This window comes from Aspergillus saccharolyticus (assembly GCF_003184585.1).
Source record: "Aspergillus saccharolyticus JOP 1030-1 unplaced genomic scaffold BP01scaffold_3, whole genome shotgun sequence".
NCBI lineage: Eukaryota > Fungi > Ascomycota > Eurotiomycetes > Eurotiales > Aspergillaceae > Aspergillus > Aspergillus saccharolyticus.
The window spans coordinates 718109-740332 of record NW_020290613.1 but is presented as its reverse complement, the minus strand read 5'-3'; the positions used below and the strand labels follow the sequence as shown (position 1 = coordinate 740332).

General features: G+C 49.5%; 6 protein-coding genes across 6 annotated transcripts; 4 read left to right on the top strand and 2 right to left on the bottom strand.

The window, feature by feature from the left end:
- Positions 1-376: 376 nt before the first annotated feature.
- BP01DRAFT_116798 (uncharacterized protein) lies at positions 377-4437 on the top strand. The gene is made up of 4 exons (XM_025570355.1): positions 377-1303; positions 1354-3243; positions 3330-4063; positions 4114-4437. The coding sequence occupies exons 1-4, from the start codon at positions 511-513 to the stop codon at positions 4378-4380; spliced, it is 3684 nt and encodes a 1227-aa protein (XP_025434926.1). The 5' UTR covers positions 377-510; the 3' UTR covers positions 4381-4437.
- A 5925-nt stretch (positions 4438-10362) lies between these two features.
- On the bottom strand, positions 10363-11115 carry BP01DRAFT_116753 (uncharacterized protein). The gene is made up of 2 exons (XM_025570354.1): positions 10510-11115; positions 10363-10447 (listed from the first exon to the last, which is right to left on the bottom strand). Exon 1 carries the CDS (start codon positions 10986-10988, stop codon positions 10533-10535), a length of 456 nt encoding a protein of 151 aa, XP_025434925.1. The 5' UTR covers positions 10989-11115; the 3' UTR covers positions 10363-10447; positions 10510-10532.
- Positions 11116-13398: 2283 nt separating this feature from the next.
- Positions 13399-15157, top strand: BP01DRAFT_116705 (DHHC family palmitoyltransferase). The gene is made up of 5 exons (XM_025570353.1): positions 13399-13596; positions 13662-14157; positions 14211-14334; positions 14397-14437; positions 14538-15157. The coding sequence occupies exons 1-5, from the start codon at positions 13488-13490 to the stop codon at positions 14992-14994; spliced, it is 1227 nt and encodes a 408-aa protein (XP_025434924.1). The 5' UTR covers positions 13399-13487; the 3' UTR covers positions 14995-15157.
- A 1171-nt stretch (positions 15158-16328) lies between these two features.
- BP01DRAFT_362670 (uncharacterized protein) lies at positions 16329-17029 on the top strand (the record flags this gene model as incomplete). Its single annotated transcript, XM_025576233.1, has 2 exons — positions 16329-16570; positions 16804-17029. 2 exons carry the CDS (start codon positions 16329-16331, stop codon positions 17027-17029), a joined length of 468 nt encoding a protein of 155 aa, XP_025434923.1.
- Positions 17030-18548: 1519 nt separating this feature from the next.
- On the bottom strand, positions 18549-19165 carry BP01DRAFT_362669 (uncharacterized protein; the record flags this gene model as incomplete). Its single annotated transcript, XM_025576232.1, has 4 exons — positions 18549-18725; positions 18775-19016; positions 19099-19129; positions 19160-19165. The coding sequence occupies 4 exons, from the start codon at positions 19163-19165 to the stop codon at positions 18549-18551; spliced, it is 456 nt and encodes a 151-aa protein (XP_025434922.1).
- Positions 19166-20018: 853 nt separating this feature from the next.
- Positions 20019-21869, top strand: BP01DRAFT_288649 (uncharacterized protein; the record flags this gene model as incomplete). The annotated part of the gene is made up of 1 exon (XM_025571547.1): positions 20019-21869. One exon carries the CDS (start codon positions 20019-20021, stop codon positions 21867-21869), a length of 1851 nt encoding a protein of 616 aa, XP_025434921.1.
- Between the last annotated feature and the right edge of the window lie 355 nt (positions 21870-22224).

Genomic DNA, 22224 nt, shown 5'->3' with positions numbered 1-22224 from the left:
CCAAGTTATTGTCTCTTCGTTCCTCGTTCCCGCGGGTGCAGATCCGATGCTAGTCCGCATCGGTGGTGCATCCGTCACACCACGTGACTCGAGATCTTTTCGGGAGGTCTGGAGCGAGCGAGATTCACTGACCTCGTCGCTCCCCGTTAAGTTACACTACACTGTCTTCCATTCGATCTCTGGTCCTTCGAGTACTCTCGATTTTTCCGTCGCGCCATCCCACGAGAAGCGACTAAGGTGACGAGAATTCCCTACATACGATATCGATAATCATCTGCATAGCCGAGTGCCTTGTCTTAGTTGTTCGACGCGACTTGTCTTTTCTCCTTTCATGGCGCGGCTTTGATTGTCACTTTGAGTCCCACACCCTCCATCCGATGTCTGATGCCTGAAATCCATGCCGCAGCGAGAGTCTACAAGCTGCTCTGTTACTGACTTGTACTCGATGCAGAAGATCCTCATAGGCACTGCACCCACCTCGCATAATCCATCGTCCTCTCTGAGATAGTCATGTCTAGTTATCCCCCAACACCGTCCTTTGCGGGACAAGACTATACACCACCTCAGTGGCCCCCGCCAAACCCGACTTCCTCCATTTCCATGCCTTCTTTACTTCCGCATCCTTCATTCACCTTCGCTCACAATCAGACACCCGCCCCTTCGTCGCTCCCCGAAGGTGCTACGCTTCCTAGTGACTACAATCAAGATAGCCATATGGCCAACGCACATCTGCCGGGGCTCGGAGGCCCGGGCGCGCCTGCGCAAATACCGCCGCCGCTATTGAGCTTCATGGGACCGTTCCCTCATTCACCATTTCCACTTCTGCCACTTCCTCCTATTCAACTCCCACCATTGAGATACCCATCCAACCCAGCACCTGTCGCCCCTTCCCACCTCCATCCATCTGGCTATCCATCGAATGAGCCACAGCCACGCCTCGGTCAAGAAGTATCAACTCCCGCTGATGTACAACTCACGAGCATGGCCAGCTCGAATTCAAACATTGACCGCGAAGAAGGCGAGCTTACTGATGGAGAGGAATCAATAGCACACTCAAAACAATCTGAATCAGCTGCAGCTCCCTCGCCATCTCAAGCGAAAGATATGCCTGAGCGCGTGAAATCCAAGGGGGAATTGCGCAGCATGCGTGGCCATCTTTCCAACTTTTCTGATGCTTATTCATCAAAAGACTCAAGACCTCGTGTCTCAGCCTCTTCTGCAATGACTCCAGAAAAAAGGCTGAATATAGACACTCTCGAAGGCTCATCTGAAGATCACTCATCATCCCGAAGCAGCGGATCTCGTATGTCATGGACTGTTGTTTTACCTGATGGCTTACTTACACCCTGGCAGCTTATAATCCAGCCCTAACACTACCCGCCGAATCTCCCAACCCGAATTCCTTGAGTCTCGATGACGCCGCTACCTCAAAATTGCTTCATGACAATATATGCGATAGGACGGATGATGCACCTGCAAGCCACCTCGAGCGACCGTCGAATGGAGTCAAACCTACAGCTCAGTTACGTGTCCAGGCCCAGGGGGCTCTTTTGAGCTTAGCTCCTCACAATATTCGCTACAATGAATTCATCGGAGAAGGCATTGACCCTGTTATTCTTCGTCAACTATACGAGGATATTGGAATTAAGATTCCTTCTCCGCAACCAGACGCTGACATGACGTCTCCGCTCGATCTTGCTTCCTTCAAAAGTCATGATGATGCAGGAGAAAGATCACGTGAACGAATCGCTGAAAGTGCAACATCTCAAAAGTCTGCTGCGGAGCAAAGCCCCTCAAATATTACTGTCAGTCCCCCATCAGCAATGTCGCAGGCTACGACAGGCAAGCCATTGGAGCGCAAGGAACTCATTGCCCGCATGCTTGCCGCGAAGGCGGCGAAGACATCCACTTCTACGCCGTCACAGGCCGGGCCCGTAAAAGAGAACAGCAATATCTCAAGCTTGAACATTCCTGATGCCAGCAGGACGACGCCACGTCTCTCTCACGACGCGCCGGCTGTAGAGAAAGAAACGCGTGTCAAGGAGAAGAACAAGGCACAAACTGAACTTGCTAGGCAAAGAATTGAACAGCTCAGGAAACAAGGCTTGATGAGGTCCTTACAGAAATCTCAGCCAGACCCCTCGTCTTCTGATTCAAACGAACAGTACACCAAGAATAGTCAAGATGCTTCCCAGCCCACGAATTCCGCTCCATTCCAACACCCTCTGCCTGAGCGCCCACCGGACCCAGAGCCTTCACCTCAATCTCGTATCCCAGGCCTCTTTATGACCGAGCAGAAGGAGCCTACTTCTACAGAAGAGGCAGTTGCTCCAGCTGTTCAGCATGTCATTGATACAGAGAACCAAACACGTGTCAATCAACGCAAACGGCCACGGGCCTCTGACTTTGATGAACCAATCCCTATGCCCAAAAAGTCATTTGGTAACGGTACGAATTTTGCTGTTGCTGAGCCCGCGAGACTTGTCATTGACATCAGTGACGACGAGTTCTACGGAGATGATGAAAATGATAGCATGGAGATTGATACTCTTGTTGGAAATGTTCCGCGAGACATCGAGAGACTTCTTCAGAACGCTTCAGCTACAACGGAAAAACTACCTCAGCGGCCAGCAACATCGCTTAGCCAAGGGTTTTCTACGTCTGTGACCCCTAATGGACGAACCCATGACCAGGAGCACCAAGAACATCTTCGTCGGAAAGATCTTGAAATCAAGGCGATGCACCGTCGAATTGCTGAACTGGAGGAACGGAAAAAGGCGAAGCTGGCCGCGAGTCGCACGCAATCCCCTCGTGCTTTTGACTTGTCAACGCCACCTGTTGAAACATTCACGGCTGATGTCGCGACGTCGGGAATAACCAATGCAAACCAGGTGCCCACGCTTGAAGAGGCTTCTTCCCAACTCATGCACCGAGCGTCTTCACTGCCGACAGACTCTCTTCAGCTAGAACTGATAAGGGCCAAACTCTTGCGAAAACAGGAAATTGAATCCGGTATTCCCGCCCTAAATTATGAGATAGACAAATCGGAGGCAAAGCTGGTCGGGGTAAGACAGGAGGAAGAATCCCTCTTGTCCCAAATAGCGAAGGGCAAAGAAGGTCGCCAGCGGCTCCTACATGAGCTGGAAGCCCTTAGCCAAGAGTTGCAGGGCGTGACACTTGATAACATAGACTTAGCTCTCCGTCAAACGCGGACCGCAGAGCCCGTAAATTCCGAATTCCCTGGTAAGTCTCAGTCACATCTCGTCCGTCTGCCACGATGTCGAGGATCCTGTCGCGGACAATGCCGACCGCTAATGAATCCCACTTAGCAACCAATCATGAACTGTCTCTGCGGCCCATCACAGAACAAGCTTCAGAGGCAACGAAACCAGACTTGCCCTTTCAAAATGAAGCTCAAAAAGAAACTGAAACCGCTCCAGACCATGCGTCATCTGCGCAATCCCCAGCCCCTAGTCCGGCACTCGAAAAAGATACTATTATGGATGATGCTGACGAAGACCAAATGGCTACTTCGTCGTCTGACTCGATGAGTTCCTCGATGGACGAATCCAGTGATAGCGATAGCGACGAATCTACATCGGCTGAGGTAGAAAGTTCTGTAGCTCAAAACTCCGCGCCAGCAACTGCGGAACCAGAAGCTCTTGGCGATAAGGCTGGAGAGATTGAGCAGGTGCAACCGGCCGAGTCGGAGTTGGACAATTCCTCTCCAGAGCTGTTGCAGCCAATACATACCGTGTCTCAGGTCAATGCAACTTCTGATGAGCAGATGGACGAATCACCATCAGAAGTACTGGGACGAGGATCTCGTGAATCTTCTGTTTCGGACGCATATGAGCCACCAGAGCCAGAAATGACTACAAGTCCAGCAGATTCTACCTATTCGCCCCCTTTTAGTCCTGCATCTCCCGGTCCTGCTGAACCTTCGACCGACTATGAGTTCACTCCGAATGAGGTTAACAAGGCTACTGAGCCACTAACAGAGACTGACCAGGGCTTGGCTTCGCATCAACCACGGAATTTCGCTCGGATCAGCCCTTTGGATGTGCGAGGCTCCTCTGCTACGGACAGTAATTCGGTGCTAACGTGATACAGAATGAGCGGCAACCTGGTGAAAGCCGCACCACATTCACCTATTATGATAGTCCTTTAAAGCATTTCAAGGCTTATCGCTACCACCCAAGCTATGCTGAAAATGTTGTAAATGGCTATCGTTCTCTGACATATAGCCACAACATCGACCCCATGAAGTATCTCTGTCCTTTTGAGGCCGCAGGAGGCGTCTGCAACGATCGGTCCTGCGAATTCCAACACTTTCGTGACATGTCTTTAAGCGGTGCGTCGACAGACTCAGAACTATGATTTGCAACAATTTTCCTTAATGGCCTGAACGTTGACCCTGCCATTCCTGGCTTTGTCATTTGTGTCAATATTACCTTGGCCCTATCCCTTTCCCATCCATCCCTTGTGATTTTTCAAACACCCCAGACCCCAGTTATAAATCGAAAATTGTTGATCAGATTTGCATTGTGCGGATGCTGACAGACAGGCTTGTTAACCTCGACAGATGATAAAATCTTGGTCCAGATGGGCTCCCTCCGTGAGGGCAAAACGCCTGAAGAGAAAGATGAATATATTGCCGGGCTGAAGCAAATTATCAACGACATGCGACGCGACAAGGTGAAAGACTTCAGCACCGTGGCTGCGGAAATAGCCGCATACCGTAGACGCTTCCTTCAAGACCCTTCGCGGATCTTGCCATTGTAACCCATGATATGGAGCATCCGTCAGTCAGTCGAAAATTCTTTCCTTTTTCCTGAACAAGGTGAGGTGTCGATACAATTATACACTCATGGTCAAGCTCAGTATGTCGAAAGCCTGCAGTCGGCTATCCATCCATGAGCTATACTTGGGACACTTACTTTGTCTCCTACCTCTTCACAGAAAGTAAAAACTTTCTCCCTTCATCACCATCTTCGTCGTCGTCTTCCTCTAGTCACATACAACCCCGGCTCTCTTCATACCTTGAACTTTTGAGGTCTGGCATCTCTTATTACGCGAGAGCGACCTCAGGAAGCATTGCACTGTTACCATAATTACTTCTTTTTTGCTATTTGGCATACAAAAGCACGAGCCCGGCGTTGGACGGATTCATTTTTCTTCTTGAACGTTCTTTCCATAAAGAAGAAGTGGGCGTAAAGCGACTTTTCCCAGCTCACAACACGACGACAAGCTCTACGGGCATTAACCTAGCAAGGGGATTGTCAGCGCAAGTAGCCAACCACCTTTTTCCTGCTATGGGATACGGTCCTATATTGACAAACAACGACGATCCAATGTCATAGGGCATTGCAAAGCAGATAGCATACGGCGGATGTCAGGTCCCATAGGAAGAGAATACATACTACTAGTACACAGTTGTCAGTGAGACTACCGATGCTTCTTAGACTTTCCTACCATCATTTCGTTCTTTGCTGTAAACTCCTTGCCCAAAGTCTGCCTTGTCCCACATGAAGCTTCCTGAGAATTCATGATATTGTCTACCTTGATCCTCTCAGCCTCACGCTGGTCCTTAACTCAGTAAAAGACAGAAACTACGTCAGTCCCACATAATGCACTAACAAGCGACACAGCCGCTTTCGCGGGGCGCGCCGACCGAGCGTTTAGCGACAGTGGTTAGTCTAGTCTATAGCGTCTAGTACCTGGGAAATGAGAGTAGAGGCCAGGGTCAGCGCTAACTATTCTACAAAGTACACGTACTGCGGTATGCGCTATCTATGTAATAGTTTGCTGTAACTAGTAAGCCCTGAGACAACGTCTGGAGCCTTACATAAGATGGTTATGGGCTGGGGGGCGGTGGTGCGTCTTGGGTGCCCCCCCCGGAAGCCCCAGGCACCTTAAGCCGCATTCACCTGCGGAATACAATACTGTGTTGTGTCGTCAGGTTAGCGGATTCTCCAAGTACATTAGAATGATACGCACACACACATGGATTTTCCACGAGTTGACACTCCCCCATCGCAATTCAGTATCCAAATGCCCCAGGTGAAAAGTACATGTCTTTTACTTTTTTAGTCTATACCATCAAGCTCTGGCACTTCCCTGGTTGAAGCGGAAAAATAGAGAGGTTGTGGCAGTGTCTCGAAACTCCCCCGCGGTTAACTACCAGGTGAGACATAGTACTAGCGGGGTGTTGTTGCACTAGAGTTGACTGAGGAGGAGGAGGAGTGCACGGCTACTATGTAACATACGGTAGTAGCGGACTGAATTTCACTAGTTAGTCAAAGGTTCAGTAGCCTTCGGAGTACTTACTATCTACTCAGACAAAACGGGAGACCGAAGATGGATTCAACATTAACATTTAAGATGTTTTTTATTTTGACTTTTTCTTTTTTATGCAGGTGCAGGTTTGTTCTGAGTCATCCATGATCCTGTGACCTGGACCTGGTTTTGTGACTCAGGCAGAGATAGAGGTAGGTTGATGCTCGTTCCCCGTCGTCGTCATCCAAGTTGTCATCGTTGTCATCATTTCTCTTTCTTTGTCGGTGGCGGCTGGTGGGTTTTTTTCTTCATTTTTTATCTCATTTGGTGCGTGTTTCTGTCTCTGGGGCTTAGGAAGCAGGTGGTCATATCATCGGGCGATGTCTGATTTTACAAAAATAAATGATGCAACAAAAGAACATATTTATAGATGGTAAGACAAGGTCAGGATGGTGGTGGGCGAAACGATGGGATATTGGCATTGTTGCGAATCGAGATGCAAGTGCTTGTCACATCATCTCAACAGGGAGCGCACGCGTCAACTACTAACTTTGAGAATTAATTCTCGTAAAGATTGGGGGGCAGGACACAGAAAGAGAAACTGAATTGAGAGAGTGATGGAGATGCGATAGGTTACACAGCATGCCGTCTGGAACAATTTACTAGTGTAGAGACAGCCATATCATCGGATTCATGAATGTTCACAGAGGCGAGTAGTACTACGGTATTTACCAAGCATCGCGTGGTATAACTAGGGTGGACCGTTTAAAAGGTACAGTATATTCGGTGACGGTAGATCGCAGCTGAATCTGTCATGTGCGCGGGACCTGCGTAGCATGTACTAGTAGTAGACATGCACGGAGCATGTCACTACAGGCTGTACATGATACTCTACTACACTAGTAGTAGCAGCGGCCCCCAAAGAAAACGGTGGGTCGGCGATTCGGGTGGTGGGGTAGGCCGTTTCCGAGCTCAAGGGCTGAGCCATACGAACCCGGCTGGCGCAGTACAAAGTCTACTAAATAACTCATCTACAGGGAACTCTCTCGTACAGAGTTGCAGATTAGTAGTACATACCACATAGTAAGGTATACGATATATATAGTACACACCCGGTCTTGAGTTAGTTGGTGCAGATCGAGTTTGTCCAATTTCGCCCCTGCCTCTCATGCCTTCTCCCACATTAGCGAATTTTTTCTTTTCCGTGACTTGAGGTGATATTACTGAGTAAGAGTATTATAGGATGAGAGCAAGGACTCGGGCTTCCTGTGCCTTGCTGTCGCGTGCAACGTGGTGGGTAGGGTGTATAATCCTTGGCGCAGCGTTTAATTAAGAAAAAAATAGATCAACATAGCAACATTTGTTAGACTAGATCAGGTTTGGTGGCGGATCATTGACTGATGACATAGAACAAGGAACACAAATAAGATGACGGATGACAATTGCAGCAGGAAGTTGAAGGAGGAAGGTCAGACCGACGTCTCACAGTAAGAATAGGTACAGTTGCGGGCTATTCGCACCGCGGCCTCGGAACCGTGTTGCTTACCGGTTCGGAAACAATGGGGGTCGCCCTGTACTGTACATGCAATAATCACCTCAGGCAAAGAAGACTCTGAAACCGACTAGAAGGAGTGACCGTCGATATTTTTTGGCCCCCTCGGATAGTGATAAGCCAGGAAAGCGAAAAAAAAAAAAGGTGGAAAGGAGCGTTAAGCCTATTCATATCAAGATCATACCATGTGGCTTTCTCAAACATCAGCAAGCAGGCTTGTCTCGCACTGAGACACACCGTTTGACGCGTGTTCGGGATGACCCAGAGGCTACTGCCGACGATTGGAAAGGTGAATTGATTGAACTATAGAGACAACATCTCAGTGGTATCATAACTACGGTGGGCTACTCGCCAAACCATGGGCGACAGCATGTATGTACATTGAGTTTAAGTCAGTACTCCGCATGTCTATGAACTGGCGAGCTGAATGGCGGGGACTCTATAACCGAATCCGCCAATTGAATACAGCACGCGAACTCTAGTACAACACCCAGTTCTCTAAGGACTATCTGCCCCAGTGTCCATAGATTTTTCGATCCTCAAAATCTGCATATCAGATATAAGTTAAAGAATACTGGATTAGGTTAGCAGTGCGACCGCATCAACCCGGAGAAAATCGAAACCTACCCAGACCAATCGCATTGATCAACTTACCTAGAGTTTTACTCAGCCCTGCCGCCCTTAATTTCCCTCTACTTGGCATGCTCGGAAGCAAATGGAGCAATCTCGTCATGATGCTTCCCTCCTCTCGTTCTATCTAAGTTACACCCGCAGTGCTTACTCTATCCTCCTGCCCCCGTATCCCAAAACGGTCAACTGCACTACTGCAGCCAGTCATTTCATCGGAGCTGAACAAAATCCTGCGCCCACTGCGCGAGACCGCCATTTCCCCTCGACCATAGGGTTAGGTGCATGTAGATACCGGGAAAAAGGGCGGTGGGTTTTTGTTCTATGGTCCCGGGTCGACGGTCGTTGAGGTTGTGGCTGCATGATCTGCATACCCATCCATGCTCTCTTCCCTTACACCACCCCCCTCCTAAGCCCCAGGGCCCTCTTCCACCTTATTCCTTCTTTTGCTCCCCGACTACGAGCCAGCCAGTCAGTGCGGACGAACCCCGAACCAAGACTTTTGCGGCTCGGAGAGAAAAAAGATCGTTATGATAAAACAAAAAAAAAAAAAAAAAACAAAACAAAAACAAAAACTGTGCTATTCTAAGATGGATGAGAAATGATGGAGAAAAATAAAAATAACCAAAAACGTAGCTTGTGTAAGGGACAGAGACAAGAACCCAACACAAGAAAAGAATCTAGGATACGGGGGTTCTCTCTCCATCATAGCCCTTATGATCTGTCCTCCCATCCTCCAGAGCGCGATCTCCAATTGAGACACGCGCGAGCCCTTTGCAGTCGGCTAAGTCTGTGTTTGTGTTCCCATGGGGTCGGGTTCTTTGGTTCAGGCTGTGTGAACTGCTCCCACTCCTGCTACTATTATTATGCCCGGATTATCATAACCGGTTGGACCGTAGGTAGTTGGTTCTACTGACAGATGCTAGATACGATTGTTGATTAAGCAGGTTGCACCGCGGAATGCTGGGCTTACAAACCCGAGAGGGAGGACAGACTAACTAGTTAGTAGTTCGAAGATAATGCATCGGAACTACCCATGTCACTTGTCGTCGTGGCCCGTGACCAGGCCCAACAAGCTAACCTAGTCTTTCGCAATAATCCCACAGTAGTAGTAGATGCTAGTAGTATGTAAGTATGAACAAAAAAACCAACAATCAGACTGACTATGGACTATGGGCTCAGTCTATCAAGGGGGAAAAGACTTGATGTAGGGCTTGGATTTTGGGTCCTCCTAGACCAGGCAACAACTCGTCTCTGCCTAGTAGCAGTACCAGTGGTGCGGAACTACGGGTACCCTAAATACAACTAACTTCTATAAGTAAATCACGTACTACCTTAAGTTGTTATTTACAAATCAACTGCACCGACTGTCTAGAACTCGGTCTGGATTGGGGTTCAACCTCAAGAGGAGAGAGAAAAGACATATGGAGTATAGTGTGTGGACATTGCTGTGACCCGAAAATCTAGTCTGACAAATATGAGTAGAGAAAACAGTAACCTCTCGCTCGATAACGACATTTATGAGATGAAAAAGGCATAGAGATTGCACCCTCAAAGCAAACAACACTAAACCAACTCCACAATTGCAGCGACAAGGCGTTCCTCGCGACTGCACAGCCGAGCAAGTCCCGCTTGCTCAATTGGGCAGCCGCCCGAGTCGAACCGTATATTTAGTCCAGGTCTTCGAATCATTCCAGTCAAATCCTCCCAGAACATAGAACAAGAAACGAACAGAAAACAAAAAAGAAAAGAAGAAGAAGAAGAAGAAGAAGAGGTCAATATCGAAAGATGTATCATGGTATATGCACCCGCTCATGCAAGATCATCCAGTATGAAAATCTAGAATCGGAGAAGAACAAATCGAATAAAACGGCCCGTGACTCCTGGTCATGTCTGTTTCATGTTTCATGAAGCTCATGGTAACAACGCTCAATAAGACGTCAGAAATCGGAAATATGGCTTCGAGACATAGTATAGCCTCTTGCGAGTCTGCGCACAATGACTGTTAGTCCTCTGACTGCCAGCTGCGGGGCCATCATTGTCGGCCTTACCTCAATAACAACTTAGTCGTAGATCATTTCACAGGGACGCAATTGGAGCACACAACGTGCTCGCAATTTATACATTTGGGCTGGTTCTCGTATACTTTCGGCCCGTCGCCACATCGGCAGCAGAAGTACAAGTTACCCCGAGTCTGCATCTGGAAATTTTGAAGCGGATGACCAGCAAGCTCCTGCAAACGGGGACGCCGTACGTCATCGAAGACTGGTAATGGCTGAAGGATGGAGCTCCTGCTCTCCGTGATCGGTGGCATATGCCTCACAACTTCCAACGAGTGCGAGCAGACTGAGTGTGCTGTAGTAGCAGGGTAGGGCGAAATTTCGTGGCAGCTGTGCAGCGACATATCCGCATCTCGACTGTCAATGGGGCAATTGGGACAACGTGCTTCACCGCACTGAAGACACTCTGTGTGAACATCAATTTGGTGGAGACCGTGAAGACAAGTGCAGCAAGTCCAAAAACCAGGCATGATTGAATAAGTGATTTGATAGGTGACTTGATTAATGGTAGGTATGACTGTGGAAGGTGTGGTTGATGTCAGGGCTTGATGAGCAGCAGAAAAGATGAAGACAGAGGATGTTTTGTTAATGTCAATGGGTTTGTAGGTTGAATTGTATGTAGGAAGTGTAGATAAACCTCATCGTGAGGACTGCGCCGGTGTATTTAAGCAATCTGAGGATAATACAACAAGTAAGAAAATTGAAGTGAATGGACGACGCTAGCGATGATGATTCAGACAAGGCGCCCTGGCCTGCCATTGTGGCTGATCTCACAAAAAGCGCCCTTTAGAACTAGGCTTGTCTTCCATCTCAGTCATACACAGCTGCTATACTTGATCAGAGCCCGGGGCCATTTCAGAGTCGATCATCGTGAAGGTGGCTTGGCAGTTCCATCGCGTTTTGGGGATGGGGTCAAAGGGGAGGGGGGGGGGAAGCCGGGACCGTTGACGGTTCGAACTATCAGCTGTCGACTGTTAGTTTGAATCATACTTGAATAGCTCGCATGGAACATCGTAAGATATGCGCGCCAGTTGAGTCAACTCAATCATCGCAAGGGTCCACCGGGTATTGTCGCAGGAGCGGGAATCCGGGCGAGCGAGGCTTGGAAATGGAGGCTCGTTTTCGGTTGCCCGTCCACTCCGCCCGTCCTCTAGACTAAGTACTGTACTCTTTTTCTACAGTACTACTAATTTTCCCCCTGAGGAAACCCACTCACTCAACACTCAATACTCGATTGATTTACGTTCTCCGTCATTTCATTTTCTTTTAATCTAATTCATTTTTTCTATTTTTCCTCTTGCAGCAGGTATACCTACTAGTCTTCTTGTTATTCATCCGTGCCTGGCGGGAATTCTTTTGATAACTAATCGCGCGGTGTGCTGCCTGGCTGAGGCCTGGTTATGAGCTCCACCTGGTGGTCACCAGTGAGCCCTTCGCTTCAGGCAACCTTGCCCAGAGATCGAGTTCTAGATGCGAAGCGATGCGAAGCGAATATGCTTCCAAGCTCTGACTCTGACCGTCTATCTTCCTTTGTTTTAGGAGGTTTGTTCTGCTTGCTGGTGATGATTCTGTCGGTCAATGAGCGCCGGTCTTCTACGAATAAGCAGGCACCCGTGCTAGTTCTGCCTAAGCCCTCAACGCCCGTCGTGGCACATGCCCTTGCAAATGACGTTTAGTAAACATCGTGATGACTGAATATTGTCATTACTAACGTTTGGTATCTGCAGACTGCGTTTATTGCTAATGTTCTGGTCGGCTTTCCATCGGACTTTTGTCCTCTCTCCCTTGACTCAGAAGTTGATAATTGTCGTTGCTGGCTTTCATTCCTCGGGGTCTCCGACTTGCTCATGACGCTTGCCTATAGCCCCTCGTGTCTGGCGTGCCTTGAAACCGACCAGCCCCAACCCTTTTTAACACTGAGGGAAAGGCCAGTTGCAAATGATCGCTTCTTATTCGACCTTGCCCACTGGATGCATTTGGTGCCCTGGCCAGTTCTGGGAGCCTTACTCCAGACCTCAGCTCTACTTGCCGCTATTACTCATATTCATAGTACCAAGATGCCGTTACTGATCCCGTGTGCTACCTTGCAAGCTCTCCTTCCAGCGCGCGGGCGTCATACTTGACACCTTCAACGGGGCTTGAGCAGCAGAACCCTAGTGTCCCCATGAGCCCAATGCGAGTTTTCTTTCCCCTACTCCTGGCTTTCAGGGAATAAGATTAGTACTCTCCGATACATAGACTACCGGCTGGGCGAAGACTACCCCGCTCCCTGAGACAGATCCAGAAGGCAGGAAATTAATTTGGTAGGCAAAAAAATTGAAGCCTTTCAGAAATGCGCGATAGTTGATGGCCGAGGACGGATCTTGGTACCGATCTGGGACGTCCAGGAGTTGAGCCGCACTAGACACGTGTGTCTGACGCTCAACAAATGGATGGATGATCCCGGGGTTGCCGGCATGAGCCTCGAGGTCATAAGTCGTTCCCAGTGGAGTGATATATCGTCATGCATTGAGCAAAAATTGGGGGCAGAACTCATTGTAGCTCACTGCCGTCACAGTATTTTTATGAGACCAGAGTAGGGCAGCAGAGCTCGCCTGATATAATATTAACAAATTCAATCTGAATGTTGCAGTGCACTCCGTACAGAACCAGCTGTTAAACAAGGAGCGATAAGTTCCATCATGTGACATGACATCATGAGCGCTGTTTGCCCAGTTTGCAAACCACGTGTTTGGTCAGAATCACATCCCATTCCTCCATTCCCCCCCCCCCCGTGCCATCCATCTATCATCGAGGGGCACCGCCGGGAGCATTGCCTTATATCTTTCCTTTAAGAGCCTTCACTGTATATTACCCCCGCATGTCTAAATTTGAGAATATGGATACTGTTGCAGGGTAAAACAATCTCTGCCGACTCCAGTGTTCTCCGATGCGGAGGTGCCCGTAACCCATCTTGCGGTTAACTTCCAATGGCGCGACCGGACAGACGCATCAATCTAGCGGTCGCCAGGGCCATTCCTCCTTTTTTACTGTGTGTCTTCATCTATGCATCCTATCTGGTCACTAAGCCTTTATGCAGTAAGTAATCGATTGGCTGAACAATTTGTTGCTGGCGATTGTTAACCAAGCATTCCCCTACGCAGTCGACTATCTGATTCATCCTCTTTCCAAGTATGACCGCGGCAGTCGCACTGGCGCTGGAATCGTCATCCTCGTCATATACTACATTCTCCTTCTCATTGTTCTGATTACATACTCGCGACTCTTGCATACCGTGACCTGGAACGCTGGACTACTGGCGCGAAGAACCTCTTCACCAGTAGACAATGAGTGTGCGCCGCCTCAGTCATCAGGTCGCCATCATCGAAAGAAGAAGAAGCATCGACGGCATAGAAGTGCAGAAAAGGCTGACGCAATAGACAGGGATGTGGAGAGTGGAGCCGAATCGACTGCTGATGTAGAGACCACACCTTGGGACACACATGGATTGGAGGAATTTTATACCAAAGATGTTTTTGTTTGCCAGCCGGATGGCCGGCCTTTATATTGCTCTACGTGTTGTCATTTCAAGCCCGATCGGACTCATCATTGTCGAGAGGTCGACAGGTGTGTTCGCAAAATGGACCACTTCTGCCCATGGTGAGGACTTCTCCGAGGACATGCAGCTATATGTGATGCTAACTGACTTGCAGGGTCGGAGGAGTGGTTGCTGAAACATCCTTCAAATTCTTCATTCAATTCGTGTTCTATACTATGTTATACTGCGTCTTTTGCTTAATTATTTGTGCAGTGTTCACTGCCGAGATCAGAAGCCAGGTAGGGCCCTCAATCAACTTCACTGGAATTTGGCCATGAACTAAGACCATGTATCTGGACAGGTCGGAGGGACAAATCCTCACCTGGCCGTTGGAATTGGCTTGTAGGTCTTCATCTCACCCCTCCTCATACCCATCTTTTGTGCTAACATGATCATCCAGGAGTGGTCTGTTTGGACTATTCACGTTTGGGATGACCGTCAGCTCTGTGCAACTCGCCATGCTCAATCTGACGACAATCGAAAATATCAATCGTCGATCCGCTGTATGGACCTTGGCTATTCGCGTGCCGAAACATCTGCTTAATAGACTCAATCCTGGCTCTCGATGGGCCCCAACCTTTCGCACCATTACCTACCCTTTACCTCCCATGCCACTCACGGATGAAGCACAAGTGGACCATCAACCGGCCGGCGAAAAGCATGTTTTCGCGATCCTCCAAACATTGCCCGGAGAGAACCCCTTTGACCTCGGTAGTTATTTCAAGAATCTCCAACAGGTGTTGGGCTACAATGTTATCGACTGGTTTCTGCCCCTCAAGCAGAGTCCGTGTGCAGTGCGTAAGGACTCCACTAGTTTCTTCGAACTTGGTCCAGTGGTGTCACGATTGAAGCGAGAGGCCGGACTTGAAAAGTCCGATTCGGATGAGACTCGTTGCTGACAGGAGCTTGACTCGAAACAATTGAGATTGTAAAACAAGACAAAAAAAAAAGGAAACAGGGTTTCCAACACTCGAGTCTCAAGATTGGATAGGTTGAATCTAAGGTCGACTTGACACTGCACATGTTATATCCATTCCCCTCATTTGCGGGTTAGACAGAGGCTCATCTTGGCTTCCAGGCACATTTGTCCTCTCTTTCATGTATAGATCGCCCTCGGCTTTTCTTGACCCAATTCAATCAGTGACTAATCTTATATTATAGCTGTGCCTGTGAAAGCTTTCCCACTTCATTCAATAGTGCCTGCTAGTACGAGCTTTTCATATTTATAACGAAGGCTGATGAAGTGAACATACCATCCAGACTTGGTAGACACAACAATTCTGCCTCACAACGCGCACGCATATACCTTCCACATTCGACATCCTCTATCTTCAAGTTTGCTAAATACCGCCCGCATAATTTGGCCATACTCAAATCTGAACCTTGCCAGACAGCCGTCCTGACTCTTACCATCGAACTGCGACTCGCCACCCGCGTAGTCGACACGAAATATATGTATGTGTAGCGGTACTCTCAGACACAGTGCACAACATGCATCAAGAGAGCTCTTGGTATCCCCCGTATATTTCGCCACCGCAGAACTCGCTCTAGTCTCCAATGTATTCATCCGATGCGGGGTGTTTTGACTTACGCCGTCCAGGGAGTTCGTAACTAGCGCTGACTTTTCTCCGTGCTGTGCTCCTACATCGAGATCTGTTTGTCTGAGACTTGAGCATCCTTAAATGACAACTGGAAGCCATTGCTGCTTCACGGCTTCTCCTTCTCCGTTTTTTCCTTTTCTTTTTGTCCTGCTTTTTGTTGTAGCTTGTAATGTAGTCAGGAATGCGTAACTTGTTTGCAGGCGGACCGGTTGGTTTTTCTTGTCAAATGCTGACAGAATACAGGTGCTGTCGATGGGGGGGGGGAGGAACCAGACCGAGCTCAGGTTACATGCGTATATACTCAGGTGACAGAATGGTGTACTGCAGGTCTTCCACTCGAAACTACCGGCAAGTCTATTTGAGGAGACTACCTAGTACCGAGAGCAAATATGAACATGGATGCGATTGATACGATTAGGCTCAAAAATATTGACAAGAGCCGAGAAATCGCATTGAGTTTGACTTTTACATAGGGGGTATGTAGCTGATAAATGGGGCTCAGAGCACTAAGCTTTGGTCGAAAAGTAAAGAGTCGTGGGAAAGCCACAGCTGTGAGGCTGTTGAGGATGGGACGGAAATATTGTGGAATCAGTTGTAGTTCTGTTTTCCGGGTTCGACTGAATACAACTATCATGCCTGTTGACTGGATGAGCCGGATGCTCGCATACTGCAGTGTGCACCGATCGAAGCTCAATGCAGGGTTGGTCTCTGAGCCACATGCACAGCAGATCCACCAGTCGGCCATGGATGGCTTAGAATGGCTCGGAAAGATATCGATGTGGACAGATGGGTTCAGAACCAACGTGAATGAGAGACCTTGCGATGAAGTACGACATATTCTTGAGGTATCCATGTCTACCGTGATTCCCGAGAGGTCAGTTGAGCTGGGCAGTTAAGTCAAGGTTTCTAGTAATGTTCAGCGGGTAGCGAAAATGAGCTTAGGTAGGTCGACATGAGATGACTAGTTCAAAGGTTGGCTTCAAGGGCTTGGTCTGCTCAAGAATTGATGTGGAATCTTGTGACTTGCTCCGGGTGCTCGACATTGGACTAAAACAACGTGCTAGAGCTTGACTAGGAACTTTATCGTCTACAATGAGGTTGTCCCAGAATGGAGGATTACATCGCGCAAACTCCACAAGTTCTCAGTGAGGGCGTTCATGTCTCATGGGTCATGCACCCGGGCAGATTTGCCCTCTGGTACGCCAGAGTCCCGGCTGCCATTGCAGCTGAGCGCAACAGTTCAGCAGCCACTATGAAGATCTTGATGCCAGTCTTGTTGGAGCTTCATTACCCAGGCGGTCAAGCCATGAGAGCCGGGGAAGACTGGCCATGAATGGGCAAAGAGCTTTTACGGCGTGGTGGGTGAAACACGAAAACTACATGCACGATCTAATCTGGAGACTTGAGAGCCAAGGTAAGATCATCATATCAGTATGAATTCGCATGATTCTGCCGAAGTATGTGAGTACATCGCAGCAAGTAAGTTTGAACTTGCAGAAATCAGGCCAGTAGGGCGGGCAATAAATCAGCCTTGTGGTGGCGGAACGTCTATTCAAGCCGTGGTTGGCTCCAGAATGAGGAAGAGTGCGTGTGTCAAGAGAGAATGCATTTCCAACATGTTCGACACATTGACGAGATGCAAATTGCGAGACGGGAGAGGGGGTTTGTTGAATAAATTACCGCCATCATAGATTATCGTAATTTGAGAATCCATACAACGGAGATCTCCCCGAGATGATTTACTAGAGTTTGTTTCATCATTTCATTCCCCCCGTGTCGAATTTGTTTCGAGCTGCTTGTTAGCGAGAGCTTGTGGAAAACTTTTGTAGGGACAGACTCCAGTCATCTCGGTTAGTGGCGTCGGGGATGGGTATTGAGGCGTACAACATAATTCGCGCAAACGGGCCGACATGAAGCAATCCATGAAGCGCCGGAGGTGGGTGATAGCGGAAGCAAAGACCATCGCCTGAACAGAGCAGAAGGTAACCATTGTTTCAGAGGGGGCTATTGCCCCTAGGCGTGCAAAGGCTCTCTTCATTGCTTTCATGACAAGCGAAGAGCAGCTGGTGTCTTTCGCGAGTCGTCTTTGGGTGGCCCGCAACCTGGCCGACATGACATCTCCTGCGACCGGTACCACTGCAGGGCACAGCGTTCCTGGTTCTCGGGTCATTGAAGGCCAATGGCTGCTTCCGAGAGAAGGCCCGCGGGGCGGATCCGGGTGGTGAGGTCCGCAGTTGACACAGATAGACTGCAAACAAGATTCATTGAGCAAATGTTATCGAGCAGAGCACCGCCCCCTGCCCCCTGGATCGACAGTTCCCAATGTCCGTAGTGGAAATTCAGCCTAGTCCACAGGCGGGCCTTGGGGGGCAGGCATGTGAGGCTGTGAAAGCTGGACTGGGCTGCTCCAGATTCGTAGCCTTTTTGTCCTTCTAGAAAACCCGCTCAACCCCACTGACATGAGTCCGGACCTATCACAGACTTTTATGTTACTGGGGCTGATGGTCGGCTCCGAATGGGACCATCAGCATTCAGCAGCATGCCGACTGCCTCAAACTTGTTCGGCGTGATGTCATCCGCTCTCTACTTGGCGGGGCGTAACGTGGTGGGTAATCGGGACCGGATAATCAGCCCTTGCACAAAGAGCATGCTGAGAGGCGCGAGGGATAAAAAAAGAGGTAGGCTGGTGTCATAAAGTGAGTTGGAAATGCGACAATCGACTCCGGAATGAACAGTAGATCTCGTTACCCGGCCATAGACCGTTAGAATCGCATTCTAGGCTGGAATTTGGAGACAAAGGAGAAAGGGAGAAGATAGGAGAGAAGCGCGGGTGGTACTTACGGAGACGGTACTTAGTGGGGGGAGAACTTGTTACAGTAGTCCGCTGTGTAGATGGAGCCATGAAAGTCCTGTTGTTCTCGGTTAAGAAAGGAAGATTCCAGGAGTGTAAGAGAAATTGCAAAAAGAGGAACCGGCACACCCATTGATCTCCACTGGGACGAGACAAACGGGAACCAAAGGGGATCCATCTAAAGAAATGAAGTGAGTACGTAGTAACATGAAGTACACAGTACTAACCCGAGATCCCGGCCATAGGCTGCTCAGCGAATCTACGCGGCGGAGTACAGCTGAGGAACAATTGAAAAAATTCGAATCATGATAGGGGGAGCTGGATCCGTTGATGGATGAAGTAAGCTTGAGTTCAAACCAATCACGGACCGCAGCGGGAGGGCCGAGGGCAAAACCGTGGTTGGCTGCACTTCGATCGCCCTGCACTGCCAGCTGGGCTCCATGGAGGGCACGTTGAAGGTTCCTGCCTGCTGTGGACACACCAGGCAGTGGCTGCCTTAGGTTCTTCAAGTCTTTCCTCAGCTTGCTTACTCATCGCAGCCCATGACTTACCCATCCATAGAACGACTGTAATAGACAACTTCTACATTTGACGTCTTACACAATGACTTACACACATAACTACTGAGTATTCACCCAACAAAGTCCTGCAATCTATCTTGACTCCGTTATTGCTTCTCTATCCTTTCCGGACCAAAATCTCTCAAGCCAGACAATTGCAGCACTCACGTGGTCTTGATCTTTTACTTGACCTCCTTTGAGTGGGCCCCTCCATTCACATCCGCTCTGGTATGGGGGGTAGGTGTGGATGGCCGGGTATCGATCTCCCTCTGATTTGTGTGCACTGGACCACTGGTTCTCCAGTGTCTTGCGTCACGTCACACCTTTTTCGATTCTCAAACAAGTGACGATCACAACTCCCAGGGTCTTCAGATTATTACTTTGCTGTAAGCAATGCTTCTCTGCTGCAAAATCTTCATTTTGTTCCATTTCTGGTCTCTCAGACTCACCCCTCCCCCTTGATCCACTGTCAAATTTCCCAGTTTCAGCAGTCTGTGCTTGCCAGCCTCTCATATATTAGGTATCGCCCGCCCTCTCGGTCCGCAGTCTGGTGGCCTGTGGCTTCAGGCATCAAGCTCAATTGACTTGGGTTTTCTCTTGTTGAGCTTGTGGAGTGGTGTGTCTTATCTGGAGATTATTTTCGCCCCTCAGGCTTTATCGTCATCTTCTATAGCTTTCTGGCCTGGTGCCCAAAATAACCTTTTTTCCCCCTTCTCTTCCCAATCACCAACCTTTCTATTCCTTCCTGCGGTTTTGTGTCTGGATTTCCAGGTATTGGCTCACAATTCTCCGGGTGTTCCCAGTCACTTTTCGAGAACGTCTCAAAGCTTCTGCGTCCATCTCCATTGTCATTTTCCTGCTTCGTCCCCAAGTCGGGAATCATTGATTACTGTCTGCAAGGGTACAAAATTATGGGTCCCGCTGTGCGTTACCGACCCATGTCTCCCAACGGCTCGCGTATGATGGATCCTATGCGCGCCTCCACTGGCACAGTGCAGCTCAGTTCTTCCTACAATCCATATGATCTCACCAACCGCCCAACACACTCGAGCTATCATTCCGATGTCAACTATATTCCATCATACGAACCACGCTCTGCGCGGGAGTCGCGATTGGAAGCACAACCGATCTCCTCTACAACGTACCGTGACCCTGGCCATTCGACCACATTGAGAACGGAGTACGCTATCCGTCCGAGACAGCGAAGCAATACCGCGTCCGCCGTTGAGATCCAGTATGCCCCCAATCGATATGATACATCTGCTTCCCCATTGTCGAGGGCTTCGCCTGTGATCGTTCCGGGTCATCACCGGTCTCCAAGCCCGCAGCGAACCCAGGAGCGCTACGTGGTACCCGCATCTTCGCACAGACACCACCGACGTCATCCCCCATCCAGCACAGACTATGCGAGTGATACTGGCCGTCGAGACTTGAAAGACAGAATGACTATGGCTCGAATCCCTCACAATGCCTATCCAGCTTATGAGCACAGTCCTCGTTGGCGCTACCCGCCGACCGGTGGTCTTAAGAAAGGGGAAGACATCGATGATTATCATGCCTATTCCTATACCAACCCTCGTGAACAGTTTGAGAAGGACTCCGCTGCCAGGATGCGTCGTGATCAACGTGGTCACCCGAGAGACAGACCGCTCAGCTTGACTGGTCCCGATGATCCTCAATTGCAATTAAGAAAAGAATCGCGTGCCCTTGGGCCACCACCATCTCAAAGAGGATTTGATCGTATTGAACATGGGGGACGTGGGCGTCGCTCAACCTATGGCTCAGCCGATAGCGATGTAGAGAGCTCGAATTCTCGACGGCGGTCATCGCAAATAGTCCCAGTGTCCCTGCACCAGGACATTGACGAGGGCTACTCGTCTTATCGGTCGGAGCATGAAGACCATCGCCATCGCCGTCGCCGACATAGGCGGCATGTTGACGAACGGTACTCTCACGACGATCGCTCCTCCCGAAAATCCTTATCCAAAGCTTCTGTCATCTCCGGGAGCACTGGCCTAGGGACCGCCGTTCTAGGATACCCTGATGACTTTGATGATGGGCTTTCCCCTCGGACGGATCGCCATCGCTCCCGTGATAGGAGCGCTCGTGAGGACGAGAACAAGCCTCACCATAGCCGATCACGGAGGCGACGGTCCCGACGTCGTGATGAGAGTGACTCTGACTCGTATACCTCCGACGAAGATCTGAAGCAATACCGGCGTGAGCCGTCTGCGCATAGAAGGCGAGATGGGTCCGATGCCTCTGCGAGCAGCAGTGATCGGGGATCCCAGTATCTCATTGTTAACCGCACTCCTCGACATCGCTCCCAGTCGAGACGTCGTACCGAGGACGCGTCGGCCAAGGATGGGAGCAGGCCGGAAAGACTCAGTTCCCCGGAGGAACAGAAGAGGCCTGAGCCGGCTGCAGCGAAGGATCAAGAACCTCCTGCTCCGAAAGGGATCTTGAAGCCGCCACGGGCCAAGTTTCCCGAGGAACCGAATCCCGTGCGGGAAGGCGTAGCGCCGCTCAAAGATGCCCATAAGAAGGGAATTCCTCCAGGCGCAAGGTGGACGAAAATTGACAGGCGATTGGTCAACCCCGCTGCCCTGGAAGTCGGCCGTGAGCGCTATGAGGAACGTTCGGAGTATGTCATTGTCTTGCGTGTGTTGACCAAGGAAGAAATTCAGGCATACGCCGTTAAGACGCAAGAGATTCGAGGTATGTGTAACGGTTATTTGCTCGATGGTCTCCGTGCATACTAACAAGTAGCCAGATGCTCGTTATCACGAGTACATTCAAGAACGACGTAAACATCGTGAGGAAGACCGCCGTCGCGGACGGAAAGTGGACGAATCTTCGAGTGATGAAGAAGATGATGGGTCGGATGAAATGCCCCTGGCTATTGAAGCATCCTCTGAATCCAAGTCCATCCCAAAAGCCCCGGTAGATCCCGCCAAAGCCGCAACCTAAATTGGACCCCAGTCGGAGAATCACCTCATTTGAGGTTATCACTGTGCTGCTAGTCCCTGTATAGTGATATACCCGGATGGCCATGTGATCTCAGTCACCTACCAACCAAACGCGACAGTCTTGAACGACGACGACGACAACAACAAC